The sequence below is a fragment of the Geotrypetes seraphini genome, chromosome 9, assembly GCF_902459505.1.
Source record: "Geotrypetes seraphini chromosome 9, aGeoSer1.1, whole genome shotgun sequence".
In the NCBI taxonomy this organism is placed as follows: Eukaryota; Metazoa; Chordata; class Amphibia; order Gymnophiona; family Dermophiidae; genus Geotrypetes; species Geotrypetes seraphini.
The window spans coordinates 27,818,838-27,842,114 of record NC_047092.1 but is presented as its reverse complement, the minus strand read 5'-3'; the positions used below and the strand labels follow the sequence as shown (position 1 = coordinate 27,842,114).

General features: G+C 42.9%; 1 protein-coding gene across 9 annotated transcripts in view; it reads right to left on the bottom strand.

Moving 5' to 3' along the window:
• Positions 1 to 23,277, bottom strand: part of KMT2E (lysine methyltransferase 2E (inactive)) — a 451,336-nt gene that overhangs the window by 46,928 nt on the left and 381,131 nt on the right. For 7 of the 9 annotated variants that reach the window (XM_033959230.1, XM_033959232.1, XM_033959234.1 and 4 more), the window contains 4 exons: positions 21,753 to 21,809; positions 12,200 to 12,769; positions 7,959 to 8,257; positions 6,853 to 6,941 (listed from right to left, as the gene is read on the bottom strand). In XM_033959230.1, coding sequence (XP_033815121.1) covers positions 6,853 to 6,941; positions 7,959 to 8,257; positions 12,200 to 12,769; positions 21,753 to 21,809 — 1,015 coding nt within the window. Of the gene's footprint in view, positions 1 to 6,027; positions 6,077 to 6,852; positions 6,942 to 7,958; positions 8,258 to 12,199; positions 12,770 to 21,752; positions 21,810 to 23,277 lie in introns of those variants that run through there. The other 2 variants (XM_033959237.1, XR_004540680.1) reach the window with 2 other exon arrangements.

Sequence of the window (23,277 nt, the reverse complement as noted above, 5' to 3'; positions counted from 1 at the left end):
TACATAACTGCGACAAATAGCAGCCTGAATGATGGGGCTCCTACTGAAAAGACCAGGTGGCGCTTTTAATTTATATTTTTTCATGGAGCCCCTTGGACAGGTACAGTGGTTGTCTTTGTGACAACTGTAACTACAGTGTACACCTATGGAAACACCCAACACTTCTCAGCCTCCTCAGTGAAGGAATAGAGATGATCAAGAGCCCTGGCAACCCTGAAGGAACCATCCAAGGACTCCCACTCTAAAATCATCATGCAGATGAGGGTCTTATAAAGTGGAAAATGCTTTGGGGTCCTAAGGGGCTGACTGCAGGAGGCTTAAGCATAGCCAATGCCCCCAACAACTCAAAAAAAAAAAAAGAACCAGGACCCATGGGACTGCTCTTCCAAGTTTATTCTGTACTTAATATACTGTCTATTGTATTGATATACTGTCTAAGTATACCTAGATGGTTTACAATACTAAATTTAGAAGAAAAATATAGTTGAAAATAAAAAAGAAAAAGGGGAACGTTTCATGATTAAAATATGAAAGACAGACAACACAAATACACATTGATACGTTAGGGAACTGGGGGTAGGAAGGTGGAAAGTACATCGCGCTAAAAAAAATTAAAAAGGGAGGTGTGAGGGGGTGGAGATAACAATAGGGGGGAGGGGATGTTGTTTCTGAAAAGCAGTTCTTATTCATCGCTAGGTTTGATCATATTAGCTGAGTAATGGGTTCTTTCTCAGGTCTGGTACATGTCCCTAAATAAGAAGGTTTTTAGTATGGATTTGAATTTGTCCAGGGATTATTCAAGTCTGATGTGAGTGTATTTCACGGTGTGGGAGCTATGACGGAGAATATGGCTTTGCGGGTCAAATTGTATAACAATTTCCTTATGGATGGAATTGTTAGTAAATTCCGATTGTTAGATCATATACTCGAGGGGAGATGTAAGGGATTAGATATTTGTCTAGAAAGGCTAGGGAGTGGGTGTGGGGGACTAGGAACTTGAGAAGACCTCCAAGTCCTTCTCTGCTCCCTCTGAAGAACCTGGGCCCTCTGGAACAGCCAGATTTATTGTACAGTGCTGAGACCCTACAACAGGGCCCCTCACCGATTCTCTCAGTGCCTCCCCACCAAGAGGTTGAGGGTTAGGGTTAGAACTAGGTCCTAAAAGGGGACATATGCAGGACCTACTTAAACATGGGGATCAAACTCTGGAGCATTGGGGCCCCTAGGAACCCCACCATGACCCCACTGCAGATAAATCCAGAGTGGGCAGGAATGAAAAAGGCCATCACAAGACCAAAAATGTATTCTCCGTCTGAGTGATTTGAGAGAGAAGGGAAGATTCTAACTGCCAATTTGCCTTCGCAGGAACAAAGAGAGGAATGTATCCATTTGTGCTAAAGGGGGTAGAGAACAGGAGATGTACAATGCTCACTGACAGAAAAGACAGACAGACTGAATGAATGAGTCATATTTACACAAAGATTCTACAAACTCTGACTTATCCGTTCTATCTGTAACATTTTTGAACCATCAGCATTGAATGTTCTGATACACTCACTCGTTATCAGCAGCATCAGTTGCTGCAATTCACTCTATAAAGGAATTACAACCAAAGATCAAAGATGTCTGCAAATTATATAAAATACTGCCATAAAGCTCATTACCAACCATCGCAAATTTGACCATGTAACTCTGCTCTTAAAATCATCACACTAAGAACATAAGAACTTAAGAATTTGCCCCTGCTGGGTCAGACCAGTGGTCCATCATGCCCAGCAGTCCGCTCCCGCGGTGGCCCCCAGGTCAAAGACCAGTGCCCTGAGATAAGCCTTACCTGCTTACATACTGGTTCAATAGGAACCCGTCCAACTTTGTCTTAAATCCTGGAGGGTGTTTTCCCCCTATAACCGCCTCCGGAAGAGCGTTCCAGTTTTTCACCACTCTCTGGGTGAAGAAGAACTTCCTTACGTTTGCACGGAATCTATCCCTTTTTAACTTTACAGAGTGCCCTCTTGTTCTCCCTACCTTGGAGAGGGTGAACAACCTATCTTTATCCACTAAGTCTATTCCCTTCAGTATCTTGAATGTTTCTATCATGTCCCCTCTCAGTCTCCTCTTTTCAAGGGAGAAGACGCCCAGTTTCTCTAATCTCTCACTGTACGGCAACTCCTCTAGCATCCAGGAACTTGGTCTCCCTACCGCAGCCAGATGAGCCTAAGTTCCAGTCTATCCCCAGATAATTGAAGTCACCCACGATAACTGCTTTGCCTCCTTTGCAGTTGCATTTAATCTCGTCCGTCATTTCTCCATCAGTTTCTTCGGACTGCCCCGGGGGTCGAGAGTAGATGCTGATCTTCGTTTCCATTCCATTTGTTCCCGGAATTTTGTCCCACAGAGACTCTACCTTATTGTTTGATTTCAGTATGTTCCCTCCGGTAGACTCAATTCCCTCTTTGACGTATACGGCAATGCCCCCACTTTTTTGAGCCACTCTGTATCCCGGTAGCATAGTGTCCCAGACGTTTTCCTCGTTCCACCATGTTTCCATGATGCCGATGATGTCAAGGTTATCTTTTTGTGCCATAGCTTCTAATTCACCCATCTTATTCCTTAGACTTCTTGCGTTTGTGTACATACACTTGAGTTTGTGGCCTGTCACTTTCTTGCATTTCCTTCCCTCCTTTGTCTCTTTCGATCCGTCAGGTTTTCTGTCTTGCTTATGATTCGGTGAGTCTTCCCTGCTAACTTCCTGCATGGTATCCTCTGGATATACCGGTTCCCGAACCATCAACTCTTGGTCGACTGTCAGCTTTCCCCTTCTTCCTAGTTTAAAAACTTCTCAATTTCTCTCTTGATGTTGCTTACAAGTAGCCTCGTTCCGTCTCTGCTGAGGTGGAGTTCATCCTTCCTGAATAGCTTGCTCTTCTCCCAGAACGTCGTTCAGTTGCGCACGAAGTGGAATCCTTCTTCCTCACACCAGCGCCGCATCCACGCGTTGACTGCTTGTAGCTCCGTCTGCCTCTTCTCGTTGGCTCTGGCTACTGGCAGAATCTCCGAGAATGCTACCCTCTGCGTTCTGGTCTTCAGCTTCCTTTCCAGCATCCGGAACTGGTCCTTCAGTACTTCCCTATTGTAGTTCCTGCTGCTCACGTTGTTCGTCCCCACACGGATCACCACCGCGGTATCTTCTTCTTCCACGCTGTTGATGATCCTGTCCATGTGGCTCACCATGTCTTCTACCTTGGCTCCCGGCAGACAGGTCACCAGCCGATCCTGTCTTCCTCCTGCTATGTAGCTGTCAACTCGTCTGATGATGGAGTCACCCACGACTATTGCTGTCCTCTCAATCTTCTCTTGCCTCTTTGGCCACAGATCCGTGTCCCTGGTGTATGACCATCTCTCCAGCCGTAGGTCCGTGTCCTTTGTGCCCTTCCATCTTCCCATATCCTGGCTTTGGCTTGCACCGGACTCGTCTTCTTGTGGGTTCTCTCTGCTGTTTCCAGAACTCGCTGGTGTGTCTCCTGTTTCTTCCTTGTGGTTGTCCTCCAGATGGTCTTCACTCTCTGTAGGTGTATCTCGGCAGTGTCACTGTTGCTGGTGACTTTCCATGGCCTCCCTGTATGCCTCATCGATGAACTTCTCCAACTCCCGGACTTCTTCGATGGTTTCCTCTGTCTTGACGTTCTCCTCATCCCTGTCCTCCACTATATTCCCATTCCACATCACATCACATATAAGATTCTACTATTGGGGGAGGAAGGGGAGGAGACTAACAAAGATGGCGGCCTGAATGCGTTTGGCTCAACACTATCGGGCATTCCTACAACTCTACGATCAAAAGGAAATCCAAGACCCGGGTATTCCCTTTGAAACTCGGGCCGCAAACAAATTTACCTGGCCCGATGGATGCGCTCGTCACACGGGGGCCCAAAGGAGAGCCGGCAGAGATATCCTTGGCATGAGGTGGAGGTGTATCAGAGGGACCTCACACTTCATTCGAGGAGACCAGCTTATCGCCGGAAGAGCGAAGAATGCCTGTCCAGCCACTCTCCCGGTCCGTGTTGCAAGACACGGAGAGTGAGGGGAGCTTAGCAGCTACTTCTGAGAGCTGCGAAGACGAACAGGAGAAAGAACTAGCAATGAGGAAAGTTTCAGCTGCTTCTGTTTCAACATTGCTGTTACACGGAACCTTGGAAATGGTAGGAGAGGTGCACAAATCACCACTGAAAAAATTTCCTTCAGGTACTGTGGAACTCAAAGATATGGAATTTAAATGTTCTTTAACGCCATTGCTTAAACACCAGTTATTGATTTAAATTCAATTTGGGAAGCTATTTCTAACTTATAACTATCCCTGGGAACTCAAATGCAAATGTTAACAACTAATTGCTCTGGGGTACTTTCTGAGACATTAAAGTTACAACAAAGAGTGGACAAACTAGAAAATAAAGTGTTGGACCAGGAAAAAAAGTATGAAGTTTTGGGAGAACAAAATCAGCTCCTAATAAAGGAAAATGGGCATATCAACTTTAAGATGGAAGTGTTGGAAAATATAACAAGAAAACAGAATTTAAGATTGATTAATTTTCCTAAATTATCTACAGTTTCAGCATTAGACATGTTTAAACGATATCTTTTGGAGGTTCTGAAAGTCCCACAAAATTCTTTTCCATCCATTTCAAAAATTTACTATATTTCCTTGGGAAAGAAGAAGACCCGGAAGACCAGCGAAAACCACAATTAGATTTATTGGACTTAACAAATATACTTGAAACATCAGAGTCAGAACAAATTAGTGTGGCAACACTCTTTGTTCAATTAGCACTTGATTCAGATAGAGAGTGGCTATTAAAAATATTTTTTTAAATATAAAGATGTTACATTTCTAAATTTAAAAATTAGAATGTACCCAGATGTTTCTAGTATAACACACAAAAAAAGAGGAAACAATTTTTGCTTTTGAGACCCCAGGTTTTAAAATTGGATGCAACTTTTGTATTAAGATTTTCATGCAAGTTTTTGGTTAATTTTAAAGGAATTAGGTATATTTTCTTTGAGTCCACACAGTTATCTAGATTTATTGTAGATAATGCAGTGGTGACAGCGAGTACCCCTATCAATAGACAAGTGTAACGCTCATAATTATGAATTTTTGGATCCACTTCAGGTTATCTCTTTATTTTTCCTTGATTTTTTTAATTATGATGAAGTAACAAAATCTATTTGTAAACTCCTTCTCCATGTATTATGGTTTAATGTTCAGTAGAAACATATTATATTTTCCTTTGTATTTTATTAAGAATGCATTTCCAGTGATACTGTTATTTTCAATATGATTTGTAATCATAAAAATTTGAAATTCAATAAAGAATAAATTATTTAAAAAAAAAAAAAATTCTACTATTGGGTTTCAAAATACGTTTTGCAGAAGCTCCACTTTACCTCTTCAAGCAAATAATACCTTACTGCCCTTCTCGCTCATTAAGGTCAGCCAATCAGAACTTCCTTGTTGTTCCTAGCTTTTGTGAAATTATCTCTGCCACTGCTCATTGTGCTAACCTCTGCACAGGGTCCAGAACTGTGGAACTTATTGCCTTCCCACCTAAGACTTCAAATTACCCTTGAAACATTCAAAGCTGAACTCAAAATATTTTTGTTCGCATATCATTGACTTCTCCTTTGTCCCTACTTAGCAGCATTTAGGTGATTGGACTTAGATGCCCTCCCTTATGTTCTACCCTCCTTCTCTTTATATTTTTTGAGTTCTTACCCCTCTCCTTCACTCTCTAGTCTTTGTTGAGCACATGTCTCCTTTTTCTACTCTTCTTTTTTTTTTTTTTTAATATTGTAAGCCACATAGATGTTTTTCGATATGCGAGAAAACAAATTATAATAAAAATCTAAAAAAGCCTATCATTAGTGCTCAGCTGCGAATTCTGCACTGCAGATCACATAGCGTGTGCCATCAAGCACGCCCTACCAGGTGGCAGACGCACATAGGCCTATCTGACTGCTTGGGCCTACCTTGACTCTGGGATCCGGTGTCACTGCCGTTGCTGACTCCCTCTGGGTGTGCCTAGAGGGAAATTCCATACTTACTTCTTTACAACAGCATTAGCCCCTGACAAAGGGCATAAAGCTAACGAGACCAACTGATTTATTCCCTCCCCCCCTTTGGTATATGAGCACTTTTGGAAATCCTTTGAGCTGCAGAGGGAACCCATGGGAAGTACACCCAAACAGGGTGAATGGGAAAGAGAGGTGGGGGATGATGACTTGCACACCCGCAGAATCAAGCCAAAGCCTCATATAGTGGCACTAAGAAGTATATCTGGGGACAAAGGAGTCATGCTCTGTACTCAATTAGGTACAGTCCTGAGATTGTGATCTGAATACAGCAGTTAGGCTCAACCATGCTGTGTGGGTGTGGCCAGAGAGTAGGGAGCTAGGCCAGGGACAGGATCCCCATCTTCATGACCTGCTGTAGGTAGAGAAAAATACTAGATTATTCCAGGGAGCACCTCAGTTTATGCTGGTGATGCCTCTGGCAGAATTCAGTTTCCTCTACTTCCACCTGCTAGTAGGAAGGGATAATACCCATTTGTACAGAATGGTGAAATATCTATTTGTACAGAATGGTGGGGCTGACCTTAAGAAATGTCATTTATGTTGTTTATTGTCATTGAAATAGGAGAACAAGATTATCAAAAAGTGAAAATGGTGAATGAACTTGAAACCACATAATTGAACAAGTGTGGAATGAAATCTCCCTTTTCCTGAACCTGTATATTAAAAAAAGGATGTTGAAATGGCTGGGACTCCACTTAAGACTGTTAAAAAAGATATACATACCACTGTCTTTGTCTTTTCTATGATCACTAAGCAGCAAAGCTCTTTGATAGCTCCTTTCTCTAACTTGTTCTACTGATGTTGAAGCTGTCCTTTAAAAGTAAAAAGTTAATAGTTATATAGCTATACAGTGTCACAAAATAAATTTGCAAATGTTTGTAGGAATACAACACACGAAAGAACTTTTACACAGTGTAATCTAAAGGATTTAACAAAAAAAATAAAAAAAGATTAACTATCTATGAGGTATAATCAACTCAAAGGTGTTTAATTTTTAATCTGTATCCATGTTGTTAAAAATGATAATCATTCTATATGAAACATTTCAACTTATTAAGTATACACAAGTTTTGGCAATATCCATCTCAACATAAAAGCAACAAAGCTTTTTTCAACAAACAAAATTTTCCTATTTTTTTTATACAGGGATAAGTTAAATGAACATATTATTTTCAAGAATATTTTGCAAACATTTCCTGACTCAAATGCAGCTTGACAAAGCTGAATTGTGATTTTGAGCCATTCATACCACTAACTTCAAGGCAGACTAGCCAAAGCAAAGTTAAATAAAGAAAACACTCCCAACAGCCTGAAATTACTACAAATGAGTTTTACTTGAATATCTTTATTTTTTTCCTGGCCAACTAAACTATTTACCTTCAAACAATTCTGTTAAAAAGCCAATTTTATAATTCATTATGCTATCTTCCTATCTGTTGGTTGGGTTTTTGGTTTTTTTTTAAAGAAAAGTAATGTTATGTTTTTCCAAAATTTAGGGCTCCTTTTATCAAGCTGTGCTAGAGGGGTTATCGCGCACAACTTTACATCACGCGTTAACCCCTGCGCTGGCCAAAAACTACCGCTTGCTCAACAGGAGGCATAGCGGCTAGTGCGGCCGGCAGTTTAGCGCACGTTATTACGCGTATTAAACCGCTAGTGTGGCTTGATAAAAGGAGCCCTTACAGAAAGATTCTCTTGGTCTATAAATTCTGGCTAGCCACAAATACCTTTGATACTATTTTTCTGCAAAAATACTGATATTTTATGATTAGGTCTTCTTTTCCTTTATAATCTTGAAACTTACACAAACACAAATTAGGAGAGCTTACCACTGAACTTCTGGTTCACTCTTATCACTGGAAGAGGCTTCTTTGGCTGAACAAGTGGTGTTAATCTCCTCCGATATGACATTTTGAACAGCAGCAAGCAGTGGCACAGGTAAGCTAACAAGTGTCTCAGTCTGCTCTCCATTTTCACCACCGACACTGCAGCTATCATTAACACAACTGTTGCTTATGCTTCCTCCACCAGCAGAATGAGGTGAGAATGTAACTAAGGATAGAGCTTCTGACTTAGAACCACTTCTCCTAGCTTCCCGTTGTCTTTTTCGGTATTCTAATAGAGAGACCTGTTTGAGACAGAGGAGGATATAAAAAAAGAAAAAAATAATTGGCTTTTGTTTTTACCTTTTATCTATTTTGATGAAAACATCTCTTCTTTTTCATGGAGTTTCATGGACAATAGTTATTAGTTTGATGGAGTTTCATGGACAATAGCTATTATCCAACGGATCATATGGCAGGTTACTAAACCCCCGCATTGTATATTTTTCATTATCAGCTAAATGGCCAAGAATCAACTACCCTTAGAGCTTATAGTATAAAGCAATTAGCTAATTGAGTGCCGTTATCATCCTGTACCTGAAATCTTCTTTTGTAAAAGTCTCTACTATACTGGTTAGGTACACCATAATTAGGTAACAGTTTTAACATTTGAAATAATAATACATCTTATTTGACAAAGGTTCTAAAATATTTTCAGAGAGCACAGATGTTACAGATAACAGATGTTATCAGAGGACAGCAGGCAAATATTCTCACATCCACAGAACTTGGTATGGACAGTACAAAAGTGTACTGTCACTTTAAAAGACTAAAAAGCTTCGAGACCACCCATACTGCACATGCACCAGTGCCTTCTCACCTGACATTGGCTCACAGGACCATCAGTTGAGTAAAAAGCTAAGAAGTCAACAAGGAGAGAAGGAAGGGTTGTTAGAATATCTGCCTTCTGTCCTCAGATAACACCTGTCACAGGTAAGTAAATGTGCTTTATCTTAGGACAAGCAGGCAGCATATTCTCACATTCGGAACTCTTAGCTGCCAGGATTATGCTTATGTTGTTTTTATCATGAACCTGGGGAAACTAAAACGGCTGGTAGGGAAACTGGCGTTTAAATGGAGAATAAATTTTGTAGAACTGCTTGGCCGAACCGACTATCCCTTCTGGAATGATTTTGTAAGCAATAATAGAATATAAAGGTAAGAATGGAGAACCAGGTGGCTCCTTTACAGATGTCTTCAATGGAAGTGGAATATAGGTGAGCTATTGAAGCCGCTATTGTTCGAACTTTATGAGCAGTGCCTCAGCCTTCCAGCATCAGCTCAGTCTAAGCACAGCAAAAGGAGATACAGTGCACTAACCATGTTGAGATGGTTCTCTTGGTGACAGAAGCTTCAAGTCTGTTTGGATCAAATGACAGGAACAGCTGAGTAGAAGTTCTTCCCTGCCTCTCCACCCGCTACACCCCTGAAGCCGACCTGCCCTGCTGAAGTTGCTGACACCGATTACTTCCTGTCTCCTCACTCGCTGCACCCCTACACCCCTGAAGCTGACCCTACTACCCGCACTCTCCACCCCCCACCCCTCCGCCACAGCAACTCTGGGCAGGGACAGAAAAGGCGCGTGTAGTGACTAGCCCACAAGCCTCCCCCACCCCCCCAATGTCAATTCTGACATCAGAGAGAAGGTTCTGGGCTAGCCAGGCAGCGATTGGCTGGCCCGAAACCTTATTTCCGATGTCAGAATTGACATCGGGAGGGGAGGGGGGGGAGAGGAAGGCTTGTGGGCCGGCCATGTGCAGTCTCTGCACGCGCCTAACCTGTCCCTGCCCGGAATTGCGGTGGCGGCGGCAGGAGGGGGATGGAGAATGTTGGGTGGTAGGGTCGGCCTTGGGGGTGCAGTAGGTGCAGTGGGCAGGGAAGCAGGGAGGATTCGGTGACGGTGACTTCAGCGGTGGGCAGGTGGGGAAAGATCCTGGGCGGCAGCCAACCCACGTACCCCCAACAGGCGGCCCGTGTATCCCCTGGGGTATGAGTACTGTGTATTGAGATACACTGCTCTATGGTATAGCATACCATCCCTACTGCAATAGAAATGGTTTTCACATTGAAGAAAAGGGTAATCATGATAACTCGCAAATCCATATCTCCAGTGCAGAAAAAAATTGAGGGAAACAACAGGAGCTCTTGATGAATAGACTATGAAAGAAATTTGGACTAGCAAAGAGAACCTGAACAAGGCCCAAATCAAAGCCAACATGAAAAAAAAAGAACCCCCCCCCTCCCGGAACAACTAGCTAAATGCGCTAATAGGGAAAATCACTGTAGGACAGAGACAGAACTCAAAGAAAAATTACAAACTTAAAATCATTCAGAAAAAATACATCTGAACTAAACCTCAGTGATATGCATCACACCAACTATGTGTAAAGATAAAGACTGAGGTGGTCCTGCATGACAGTAGTAGGTGGGAAGTAGTGTGCATGAATGGTGAACCTACTCAAAGGCTTAAAATTAGAATGGCTTTTCCTGCATTAGTCTCAGTCAGTGCAGCCACCCATGTTGTGAGGATTTGCTAACCTGATTATTTTAGAAGAAACATTTCCTGCATTAGTTTAAGCGTAAACACAATGGGCTAGATTTACTAAGCAAACCGATCGTGTACCAATCGGTTTGTGACCCCGGCCTGATTCACTCACTTACCTGTCTTCCGACCATCCTCCGATCCGTGCATGCAAATGAGGGCAACGGCATGCAAAATAGGCAGGGACGTGATTCACTAAAGAAAACCCTGCAATACCGACTGGGCTGGCCGATCAAAAAAAAGCGACTGCTGAGGACCAGTCACTGAAGCCCTTTCCGGCTGCCCTTCCTTCTGCCACCCTGCTCTCTGCCCTGTCAGCCCCTATCCTGCAGCCCCGAACATACTGCCCACCTGCCTGCCCCGACTCTCCCACCCGTCCCTGCTCTGCAAGCCCGTGGTTTTAACCCGTGGGCTTAAGCGGGTTAAAACCACGAGCTCCCAAAATTTCCTCAATCGCCCATGCGGGGGTGTCTTGCGATCTACCCAGCCAGCCAGTAACAATCAACTGGTGACACAACGGAAGCAGCAGGTCGAGGCTAGACAGTCAGCCCAGGTTTTACCTCGCCATGCTCTTCCTGAAATTGAAACTTGTAGAAAGAGAAGCAGAAGTAGAAACGGCATGCATTTTCACAAAACTGATAGAAAAGATTCAGACTTTTCCCAAAACAAAGAATGAGCAAGAAAAACTAAAAAGCAGCGATTGAGGTGCACATTTATTAAAATCTTTGGAGAAAGGTTGGGGATGGGGCTGGCGAAAGAGGTCAGGGTGCAGATGAATATGGGAATTAAAAAGCCAGTAGGTAAGTGGTGAAAAAACTGAGACAGAGACTTGATAAACCATTCTTTCTATAAGGCAGAGCAGTTTATGTGTTCAAAAATAGAAGAAAGGAAAAAAAAAACCTCCAACTCCGATGGCCCGGAGGTCCCGCGCATGCTCAGACCATCTACAGATGGTCTGCGCATGCGCGGGGATCGCTATAACGCGATCCGTGCCTGCAGATGAGGGCTTTCTTCCGATCACCCTCATCTGCATGTTAGAGTTTGTAGAATTTGTTGGACCTGCCTGGATCGGGCCTGGATCGGGCAGGTTAGTGAATCCTGGCCAATGTACTGTGCATTATTACTTATATCAAAACACACAAACAAAAAACAAAAAAACACACAAACCTGAGTCAATATTTAGCCTCTGTGGTCAATGTTTGTTTGTTTTTTTTCGATGCTGGCTAGAATAGTCAAAAGATATTCAAATATTTAGTACCACTATACAGACTGTGGCCAGTGCTGAACATCTGAACACAGCAGTCAGCATAAGAACTTATATAGCTAACGGCAATTTTCAGTCTGCTATCCAGGTCAGAATGAATATTGCCACTGTCCGAATAAGTTCTGGGACTGGCCTGGCTCCATTCTGGCATTATCTGCATAGTTCAGAGATAGTCTTGTAAGGATATGTAGAAACACTATTTGGATATTGCCTCTGAATATCCTGGTTAGCAGCACTTATCTGGTAAGTGCTTTAGAGTATTGACTTGATTATATATAGCAGAAACTAGTTCTGGTGAATGCACACATTACACACTTTTATTATCAAAGTACTATCATCTATTAAAGGAAAATTTCTGTTAATGATACTTAAAATTATAACCTTTTTCTTCTGTGGGGGATTCTGAGGTATGCAATTTCCATCCATCAAATTATCATTACTGACTGTCCTGCCAAATCCAGACAAAAGTCCATCTTCTGAAGTACAAAAAATAGATGCTTCCATGAACATGCCTCTTGTGTCATCTTGAATCAGGCACTTTGTCTCATTCATTCTAAATCCACCTCCAACCTCTAGCTGATGTGAGGGTGTTAAGTCTCTCAAATTAGAATTTGTGGATGAGAAATTTACTCCAGTTCTTTCAGGGCTTTTTGCCCATGATGGGTAAATTACACTTCGTCCACAATTAGCATTTTCTTGCTGGCTGTTTGAATCAGTCCGATCATGTGCAGGGGCATCCAGGTGTTTATGAAATGCACTTTGCTCAATTACTTCGAGTCCTAGCTGGAGATCAGATATAGATTCCTTTTCTCCAGCACACTGTCTGTTTATATCAGGTCTACTCCTTGGACTGGAATAGCCAATTGTTTTTATTTCTTGCAGTCCCATTTCTGCCAGACTTGAATTTCTAAAGGAACTCAGTGCTAGCATTGCCGAACTTCTGTCATAACCCTATTCAAAGAAATAAAAATATTAAATATGAGCAAAATTATTTTCTAAAGATTATCTTCCAAATACTGTACACTTTTGCCACAGAAATGAGCAGCTGCATTTTGCAGCTGATGACAGTAAAGTTACTTCTTGTTACAGGTGTTCTCTTCCGCCTGTAATTCACCAGTCACAGAACTGAGCCACTTCATCATGTGTGACACAAAGCAAATATTTCTTCCAGAGACTTTTAGAAAGGCCTAAAGATTAGAGAATGACACAGGGACACATTTTTCCCCATCCCCGTGGGAACTCATTTTCCTGTAAAGCAACAAAGATGATGAAGACAGAGGTGAGGTGAAGAAACTTCTCGCATCCAAACAAATCCTCACTCATAAAGGGAATCTTCCAAAGCTTTAACTTCTTTCTTTTTCAAAAATTCAGACAGACAGGAATAATGAATCTTAATCTTTTTCTTTATTGTATTCTATTATTGCTTGCCCCAACTTTAAGGCCCTGCTCCTGCCCTGAGAGTGAGAGGACGTATGATTATGTGCTCCCCTTGGTACCCTTGAAAAAGCCTTTTTGAGGCGAAACGGGTCCCGTCGGGCCTTAAAGTTGGGGCAAGCAATAATAGAATACAATAAAGAAAAAGATTAAGATTCATTATTCCTGTCTGTCTGAATTTTTGAAAAAGAAAGAAGTTAAAGCTTTGGAAGATTCCCTTTATGAGTGAGGATTTGTTTGAACTCATTTTCCTGTCCCATCCCCGTGAGTTCTTTTCCTATCCCTGTAAGCTCTGTCCTCATCTGCACAAGCCTCAAATACTTTAAAATCATAAGTGTTTGAAGCTTGTGCGGTTAAGGTAGAGCTTACAGGAATGGGGCAGGGACAGCAACAAAACTCGCAGGGACTGGAAGGGGAAATTGAGTTCCTGCAGGGACGGGGACAAATTAGTTCCCATGCCATTCTCTACTAAAGATCTTTGCCGAGCACATTTAAGTGTTTCCGTAGTCCAAATGTTTTGGGGGAATAACTCTGCCGAAAGTGAAAATCATAGTAGAAATGTGAAGGACTGACAAAGAAAACAAGATAACATTGAGAGTGGGGGGAAGGACTAGGGCAAAGGTGTCACATAAGGGGCCGAAATCTAAAACACAGGCTAAGTTGCAGGCCAAATTTTTTATAAAGATATTTAGGGGTCCTTTTATTAAGGTACGCTAACTGATTTAGTGCATGCTAAATGCGCACCTTAATAAAAGGACCCCTTTTAGTAGAAGTATAGGATTACAACCTCTCCAACCCCACGCCAGCTCTGTGATGTAAACAAAAAAAATAAAGACTTTTTCTCTCACTTTTAGGTCCTAGTTCATGCTTTCTGTCTAACACCAGCTCTGGCAGGATACACATTTTAAATCTGACATATTGTAATTGCAAAACAGAAAATAAAATTATTTTGTTTGATCATTATTCAAATCATGTTGGTCCCAGTCTCTGGTTGTCTTCTGATAACTCACTTCCAGGGTCTCCTGCCCAGTTATCATTTTCTTCTTTCTCCGTGCTAACCATCCATCTTCCATCTCTGCCTTCCCCTTCCGTTTCACTTCCCTCCCCTGGAGGTCTGGCATCTTTATTTTTTTCATCTCTATCCCCGCAGCTGGAGTGATGGACCACCATCCCCAGATCCACTATTTCTCCTTTTCTCTTCCCAACTACACTCCTATCCAGTATCTCTATCCTCCCCTCCATACCATCTCTTATGTCCAACTTCTCTCTCTTTCTGTTCCTTCCCTCCTTCCATCCCATTTTCCACCCCCTCTCCTCTATTTCTAGACTCATTATTTCTTCCCCTTCCCCCCCACCCTCAGTCCAGCATATGCACGTCTGTTTGGACCCCTCCTTCCTTCCTTCCGTGTACTTCATGTTTTCCCCCTTCTTCTTCCCGGTCTCACCTTTGAGATTTGGCCCGCCGTTCCTTCCCTCCCTCCATCCATCCCAGGGTAACTCAAATTTATTCGGTATGCATATAGTGGAACTGGGTTCTAATGTATAAAAATTATGAAAATATTTTAGAAAGTACACCTCTATTTAACAGTCAAAGTTTTTGAAAATGCTTTTCTCTTTCCTGTTAATTAACCAACAATATTTTCTACATCTTGTTAATGTGTTAAAAATGATATGCTTGCGATCTTCTTGGTTTATAACCACTGTTCAGATTTAATAGTGGGGTTTTATTGTTGATGTTATTATGTATTCTAAATATTTTCACTAACTAGAAATTAGGTCCTTATCTGCTAATTTTCTTTCTTTTTGTCCCTGTAGACCGGTACAGAAATGGATGGATTTACGCTCTTCTGCCAGCAGATGGAGACTGAGATACTAACTTTTGGCTACAGTACAAGTGGGCTATACAGTCCCTATTACAATCAGTCTTAACGACAAAGCAGAAAATAACTAGGCTGAAAAACAATAACACCCCAACTTCACAATCACATGGAGAAAACAAGGAAAATACTATTGGATACTGATTAAAACAAGAACCTTTCATAAATGCCCCAGCCAAATCAAATGCCACTGCTTTTTTAAACTCCCCTAACAACCAAATCAACAACTCCTGCAGAAAAAACCTGCACTCTTTGCGAAAAACGTCGAATGATAGGGCGGGGTCTATGCCGGTTTGGAGGGACTAAAAGAAAGAAAGTTAGCAGGTCCCTCCAGACCGGCGTCCCTGGCGTCCCTCCAGACTGGCACAGACCAGACCTGGCTCCAGACCAGACCTGGCATCCCTCCAGACCGGCACAGAAACGAATAGGATGTACCAAAGCAGAACCCATCATGGGTGGGACCCCCAAAGGGCTGCCATAAAAACACACTGACCGAACACCGCATCCCGACGTGCCTGAACATCCACACGGTAGTGCCAAACAAAGGAATGGAAAGAAGACCAAACCGCAGCTGTACAGATATCCACCGGAGGTACAAGAGAAGATTTTAGCCCAAGAAGTTGCCTGACCCAGAGTGGAATGAGCTTTGAGAAATTCTGGAACAGGCTTCTTTTGGAGAAGGAATGCCCAAGCGATAGCCTCCTTGATCCAGCATGCAATGTTAGCCTTGGAAACACCGTCCCCCTTACAAGAACCCGCTAAGAGGACAAAGAGATGGTCCGACTTACGGAACTCCTGGGTCCGCTGAACATAAGAGTGCAGGACCCTATGGACATCCAATTGCCTCTGCTCCGAGCCCTCCTGACTACCCAAGACTGGGAGGACCACGGATTGGTTGACATGAAATGGTGAAACCACCTTTAGAAGAAAGGAAGGAACTGACTGAAGCATGACCCGCTCCTTGGAGAATTCCAGGAAAGGTGGCCTACAAGAGAAGGCCTGCAGCTCTGAAACGCATTTCGTGGAAGTAATGGCCACCAATAAAACTACCTTAAGAGTAAGGTCCTTCAAAGTACAGGCATCAAGAGGCTCAAACAGAGGATGAATGACCATGGAGAGAACTAGACTGAGATCCCAAGCAGGAACTGACAGCCGAACTGGTGGCCAGAGCAATTTTGCAGCTTTCAGGAACCAAATCACATCCAGAGAAGAGGCAAACGCTTACTACGCAAGAGACAGCGAAAGAAAGACAAAGTGGCAATCTGCACTTGAAGGGCGGACCATGCAAAGCCTTGTTCCAGGCCATCTTGCAGAAACTCCAGGATGCAAGGCAAAGTAGCGCGCGGAAGGGAACCATGCCACACGCGGAACTCCACTCTTCAAAAAGAAACCAAACAAGCACATAAGACGGAGAGGTGGAAATTTTATGAGATCCTAAGAGCGTGGAGATCACTTTATCTGAATACCCCTTCTTCCTTAGGTGAGCCCTTTCAAGAGCCAAGCTGTAAGATAAAAGGGACCTGAATTGAACATTGGAATAGGACCCTGAGAGGGGCAGCGGGAACGGATCTGCTACTAGCAGACGGACCAGATCTGCATACCACAGGCACGTGGGCCAGTCTGGAGCCATGAGAATCAAGTGGCCTGTGTTCCAGGCAATCCAAAGAAGAACTCTGTCCACCAAAGGCCACAGAGAAAAGACATACAGCAGGCCATCCACCAGCCAAACCTGCACCAGAGCATCCAGCCTCTCGGCCTGGCAATCCCTGCAACGACTGAAGAACCCCAGGCCTGAACAATCAACTCGAAGGCTTCCAGCCTGAGACATCACTTGCTGGGATCCAGCACATAATGACTGAGAAAATCTGCCTGGACATTGTACATACCAGTAATGTGGGAAGCTTAGGTGTCCTGAAGCTGATGTCGAAAAGAATGCCGAGATACTCCAAGCGCTGAGACGGAGTCAACCAGTTTTTAGACAGATTGACCACCCAGCCCAGGAACTGCAGAAACTCCACAGCCTGAACAGTAACCCAGGAGCTCTCCTACAACGACTTTGCTCGAATCAACCAATCGTCCAGATAAGGGTGCACCAGAATGCCCTCCTTGCGCAAGGCAGCCACCACCACCACCACCATAATCTTGGTTAAGATGCAAGGCACTGTAGCCAGACCAAAGGGAAGTGCACAAAACTGGTAATGCTCTCCCAAAATCGCAAATCAAAGGAATCGCTGATGGGAGGCCTGAATGGGAACATGCAGATAGGCTTCCGTCAGATCAAGCGAATTCAGAAATTCCCCAGGTTGGATAGCAAGAATTACGGACTTCAGGGTTTCCATATGAAAAGATGGAACCCGGAGCACTCTGTTGACACCTTTGAGATCCAAAATGGGCAGAAAAGACCCCTCTTTCTTGGGCACCATGAAGTAAATGGAGTACCTGCTGATGCGAACTGAGGAAGCACTGGAACCATCACTTTGAGGACCAGCAACCTGAGCAGCATCTGCCGAAAAGCCCTCTTCTTCCAAGTTGCCTGACAAGGAGAGGAGAGAAAATGATTTGGCAAAGGACGGAAAAATTCTAGAGCATAGCCATCCAGAATCGCTTCTAGGACCTACTGATCCATTGTGATCTCAGCCCATCCCTAGTAAAATTTCTGCAACCTGGCTTCGATTGGAACAGAGAGAAGGACCTACAATGAGTCACTGGGCCAAACGGGCGGTGGAGGAGCCACTGGAGGAGTCACAACCCTTCCCCCAATGTGCACACCGAAAGGACTGCATGCATTGGAAGAAACATCCTTTGGAAGGAAAAGAGGTTGCACATTGGCTAGGGCGGAACCTGCGAAGGTCATTGAAATGTCCCCGGGTAGAACCACCTCATGAAGTCTGGTGAGGTCGTTCCTCCGGTAATCGAGACGCCTTAGAGTCACTCAAGGCCTGAATCAGCTTATCTAATTCCTCCCCAAAGAGAAAGAAACCCCGAAAAGGAAACTTACTGAGCTTAGCCTTAGATGCTGCATCTGCCGACCAACCCTGAAGCCACAGGGGCCGAGGCAAGCAGCAGATCATACATGGCATCAGAGAGATAAGAAGCTCCTAGCTCAATGTTAGCAACTTCCTGATCCACTAAGGACCAGTCAACCGACTTGTCAAGAACTCTCTCAGACCACCAGAAACAAGCCTGGGCTACCAAACTGCCACAAATCGCCACCTGGACAGCCAGAGCAGCCACATCAAATCTTCATTTAAGTACAGCCTCCATTTTACGGTCCTGAAGGTTTCTCAGGGCCGAGCCATCTTCCATCGGCACAGTATGTCTGCATGCAATAGCCAAGACCACCGCATTGACCTAAGGAGATTTAAAGGTATTTTTATTATGGACCGTGCCAAGCAAAATGGCACGTCTGGAACTTTCCACTGAGCAAACACTACATCCCGAATATCCCGATGCATAGGGAAAGAGAAGGATGCTGACCGGAACCCTCTAAGACGAGAATTCACACAACATGAAGGAGGTCCTTAGCTTCTTCTTCAAAGTGTAAAACTGAAGACACCTGAAGAATGAACTCCTGCAACTCTTCCCGATGAAAAATGCACACTTCCAATGCATCCTCGCCAACCTGCGCCTCTGAAAAGTCTCCATCCAAAACATCAGACCCCCCCAAATGGATGTGGGAGGTCCTTCCCAAGATCCAAGTCCTCAACCAGAGATAATGGATCAGTCAGAAAATAATCCTCATACCAAGACACCCGCGGCCACTTGGATGATGGCTGAGGGGGCTGGACAGATGCAGCTGGAGCAGAAGACTGAACAGGGACAGCCGTGAAAAGTAAAATCCACCCCCCCACAAGACTCCAATACCCCCGGGACATAAGCTTGATCTTCAAGTCACCTGTAAATGAGCCTTGCACATAGCTAACATAAAATCAGTTGTTCCACTTCAAAAATGATGGAATTTAAATTAATTTCTTCTTCACTTCATCAACCTTGCAATAAATCTCTAAGCAATCATCACCTCTCCAACCAACTATAATAATTTATTTTTTTTTTCTTCTGAGCCACAGCACCACCACTCCACTGCTTCAATAAACTTTCATGGCAGTGAGCTTTATGTGTGAAAATTGTCACTGGTTCAATGTAAACTTTGTAATTTTTTTAAAACTATTTCTTGCATTATACCTCTGCTATTGCTTATTCAACTTTGTAATTTTTTAACTATTTCTAGTATAATACCTTGGCTATTGCTTATTCAACTTTTAAAGTGCTCAGTGCTTAATACTCTGTTTTTTTCTTAAGCTTATTTTAAATAAATAATTAATTAATTTCAAATTAAATAAATAATGTTCACTTTCAACCTATTTCAACAATCAACTTATCTTAGTAGAATTCTTCTGTAAGAGCAACTTCTTTTTAAACTCAGTTCGGGAGTGTTGGATCCGACATGTTCACAGCGTCATCCACCCCATTATAAAGCTAAAAATATAGTGGGGTGGATGACACTGACGGTTGCGGGAGGACCAATGAAAAAGCGATATGTGAAACATGTTGGGTCCAACCCCCCCCGAACAGAGTTTAAAAAGAAGAAGTTACTCTTAAAGAAGAATTCTACTAAGATAAGTCGATTGTTGAAATAGATTGAAAGTGGACATTATTTATTTAATTTGAAATTAATTATTTATTTATTTATTTAAAATAAGTTTAAGAAAAAACCAGAGCACTTTAAAAGTTGAATAAGCAATAGCAGAGGTATAATGCAAGAAATAGTTAAAAAAATTACAAAGCTTACATTGAGCCAGTGATGATTTTCCCACATAAAGCTCAGCACCATGAAAGTTTATTGAAGTGGTGGAGTGGTGGTGCTGAGGCTCAGAAGAAAAAAAATAAATTATTATAGTTGGTTGGAGAGGTGATGATTGCTTTAGAGATTTATTGTAAGGTTAACATAAAATCAGGGCAAAACACACCCGGCAGCAATCATAGCTGGAGCAGAAGACACATTTAAAACCTGTTCCTGTCATTCCAAGACAGGAAGAAGGTCGCCTGAAGCCATGGACAAAATGGACGTGCTTTCCGCCAAAACCAAGGGAAGGGCCATCGACAAACTGTCACCTGAAATAATATGCAGCACTGAGGCCAAACTCGACCCCGCCACTACAGAAAAATTGCTAGCCAACCCAGCTGCACCAGTAAGGGAATCCTAGACTGCCAGCCTACCGGAAGATGAGAAAACCCAGCATGGGTGGCAGGAGAAGCCTGGGTATCACCACCGCCTCCCATCAACAAGTGGTGCATGTGCGAAGGGGAAGCCAGGTCTCCCTCAAGGAAGCCAGAACATTTTGTGCACACTCCAGTTGCATCCACCGGTGGTGCCCACATAAAACACACCTCAGCACAGACTGCACAAGCTTACCACTCCACCTGCTGGAGACTGAGAAAATACTGATTATAATAGGGACTACACAGCCTACTTGTACTGTAGCCAAAAGTATCTTAGTCTCCACCTTCTGGCAGAGGAGCACAAACCCATCCGTTTCTGTGCTGGTCTGGAGGGACGCTAAAGGAAATAAATTAAAAATAAATAAATAAAAACTCTCATATCTTTGACTTAGCACATATGATGCCAAAACAAACTCTGAGCATCAACCCCTGGAATACTAGCAAGAGTGAGGTTTCAAGGTCAAAATGTTTACCCATTGCTTCATCCTCAGCACATTTCATGCACTGAGAGACTGGTTCCATAACTCTCATGTCCAATATTTAAGGTAACAAAAGAGAAAAACCAGGGGTAGCCCTGGAGAACTTATATCCAATATAGGCCTTTGGGGATTGGTGCTAAAGGTTTTGAGTAGTCCATTTGAGATATATGAAGCATTGGTTTTCACGTTGAAGAAAAAGGTAATGTAATCATGACTTGACTTACACATCCACACTCCAGTGTAGAAAAATAAACTGAGGAAAGTAGCAGGAGCTTTTGATGAACAGACTATGGAAGAAATGCAGACTAGCAAAGTGCATGACCATGGCATTCTGCTCATCTTCAGAGAGATTAAACTTCTTTCATAACAATTTTAAGCACCTACACAGCAGATTTAACTAGAACTGCAGTTTATTCCATATTTTAGGGTAACTCTTACTTTTGCTAACAAAACTCTTCAACTATGAACTGTGTCTGAAATAGCTTTACATTTTCAAACTCCAATAGTTTTCCCTCTACACAGAAAAAAACCTAGCTATCCAGAAGATATTGGGCAGAACTAAAATAATACAATATAAGCATGACAGAAAATGTGCATTCCTCCAGCTTTATGAAAGCAATATCAAGTAATAGCTGTTTCAATTTATTACAAAGAGAAAAAAAAGAAAATAGTGTTCTAAAACAGTGGTTCCCAACCCTGTCCTGGAGGACCACCAAGCAGCTGGGATTTCAATATAGCCCTAATGAATATGCATGAGAAAATTGTATATAATGGAGGTGACAGGCATGAAGATCTGCCCCATGCATATTTATTAGGGCTATCCTGAAAACCCGACAGCGTTGGGAACCAATGTAAATCTAAAAGACTTATGACACATTTAGCAGGATTTTACAAATAAAACAGTAAAAAATTAAATGCTTTTACCTCTTGGTTATATGTTCCCCTCTTAATTTCTGGTGAACTTTCAGGTGAGGATATATTCTGCAAAGAAAAACAAACAGGACTTGAAAACTTCCTTCTAGTTAGTAAAGCAAAGTGAACCAGAATGTACGCAGGTAAGGCTAGTCTCAGTTAGGGCACTGGTCTTTGACCTAAGGGCTGCCGTGGGAGCGGACTGCTGGGCACAAGGGACCACTGGTTTGATCCAGCAGCGGCAATTCTTATGTTCTTATATTTACTTCTAGCAGGTTATTTTCTGCACACACCAATTCAACAGTTTACATAAATAAGCCATATTCCTGTGCCTATCATCTGACAATCTTCCAGCCCTTTTTGGAAAGGAAAAGCATTTCCTTTGCTGATGTGCAGGACCTTTTCATTATCCTAGAATTCTATCCAGTTAGCAGGTCGGTTTCTGTGATTGCTGATATGCTGTACTCAAACAACACATATCATATGTAAATATAGGTAAATTTGCTTTATCTGAAAGTAAATGCATCAATCTCAATCACACAAGTGGTACCAATGGCTGATCATTTAAAGCAGGGGTGTCAAACTCAATCACATTAAGGGGCCGAAATCCAAAACACAGGCTAATTCGGAGGCCAGACCCCACTCCATAATAATACTAATTATAACACCATTTTTTCCATTCATTTTTCATATATACACACACACACAATATAATCTTAACAAATAATGGTAATGGTTAACCACAAAATTAAACTACACAAAACACACTGTATACTTCTCAACATTCATTCCTACCAGAACACAGATAACCCCTATGCAAATACGGGACTAAAAACAAAAAGCACTAGTATATTTTTAAAAACACCCTAAGATTCAAGATTCTGCATGCAGTACAAACCCCAGAGAAAAAGAAACAAAAGTATTTCTTCCTGAGCAGTGCAAAAGATAGACAGCAGATTAAAATGCTCAAAATTGACACAATTCAAACACTAACTTGAAAATAAAACCATTCCCCCTACCTTTGTTGTCTCCCTCCCTCCATGCTGTGCCTCCCTCCGGTGGGTGTCTAACCTTCTGGCCAGCTCCAACTTGGCCGTTTTATGCAGCCCACGGTCCGATGCCCCCAGTGTCATCTTGTGGCTGGCTCCCTCCTCCTCACAGCCCGTGTGCTCGGAGCCGCGTGCAGCAACTCCTCATGCATCCTGCACCTGAACTGGAAGCCTTCTCTCTCTGACATCGCAAAGTCAGAGGGAATGCTTCTAGATGAGGTGTGGGATGCGCAAGGAGCTGCTGCACGTGACTCCGTGCACATTACAGCTGTGAGGAGGAAGGAGCCAGCCACAAGGTAAAACTAGTCTGCCCATTCGCAGTAATCATTATCTCTTCTTCTCTCTAAGAGATCCCAAGTGCCTATCCCAGGCTTTCTTGAAAATCAGACACAGTCTCTGCCTCTACCATCTCTATCGGGAGACTGTTTCACGCATCTACCACCCTTTCTGTACATAAGAACTGCCATCTCTGGATCAGACCTTAGGTC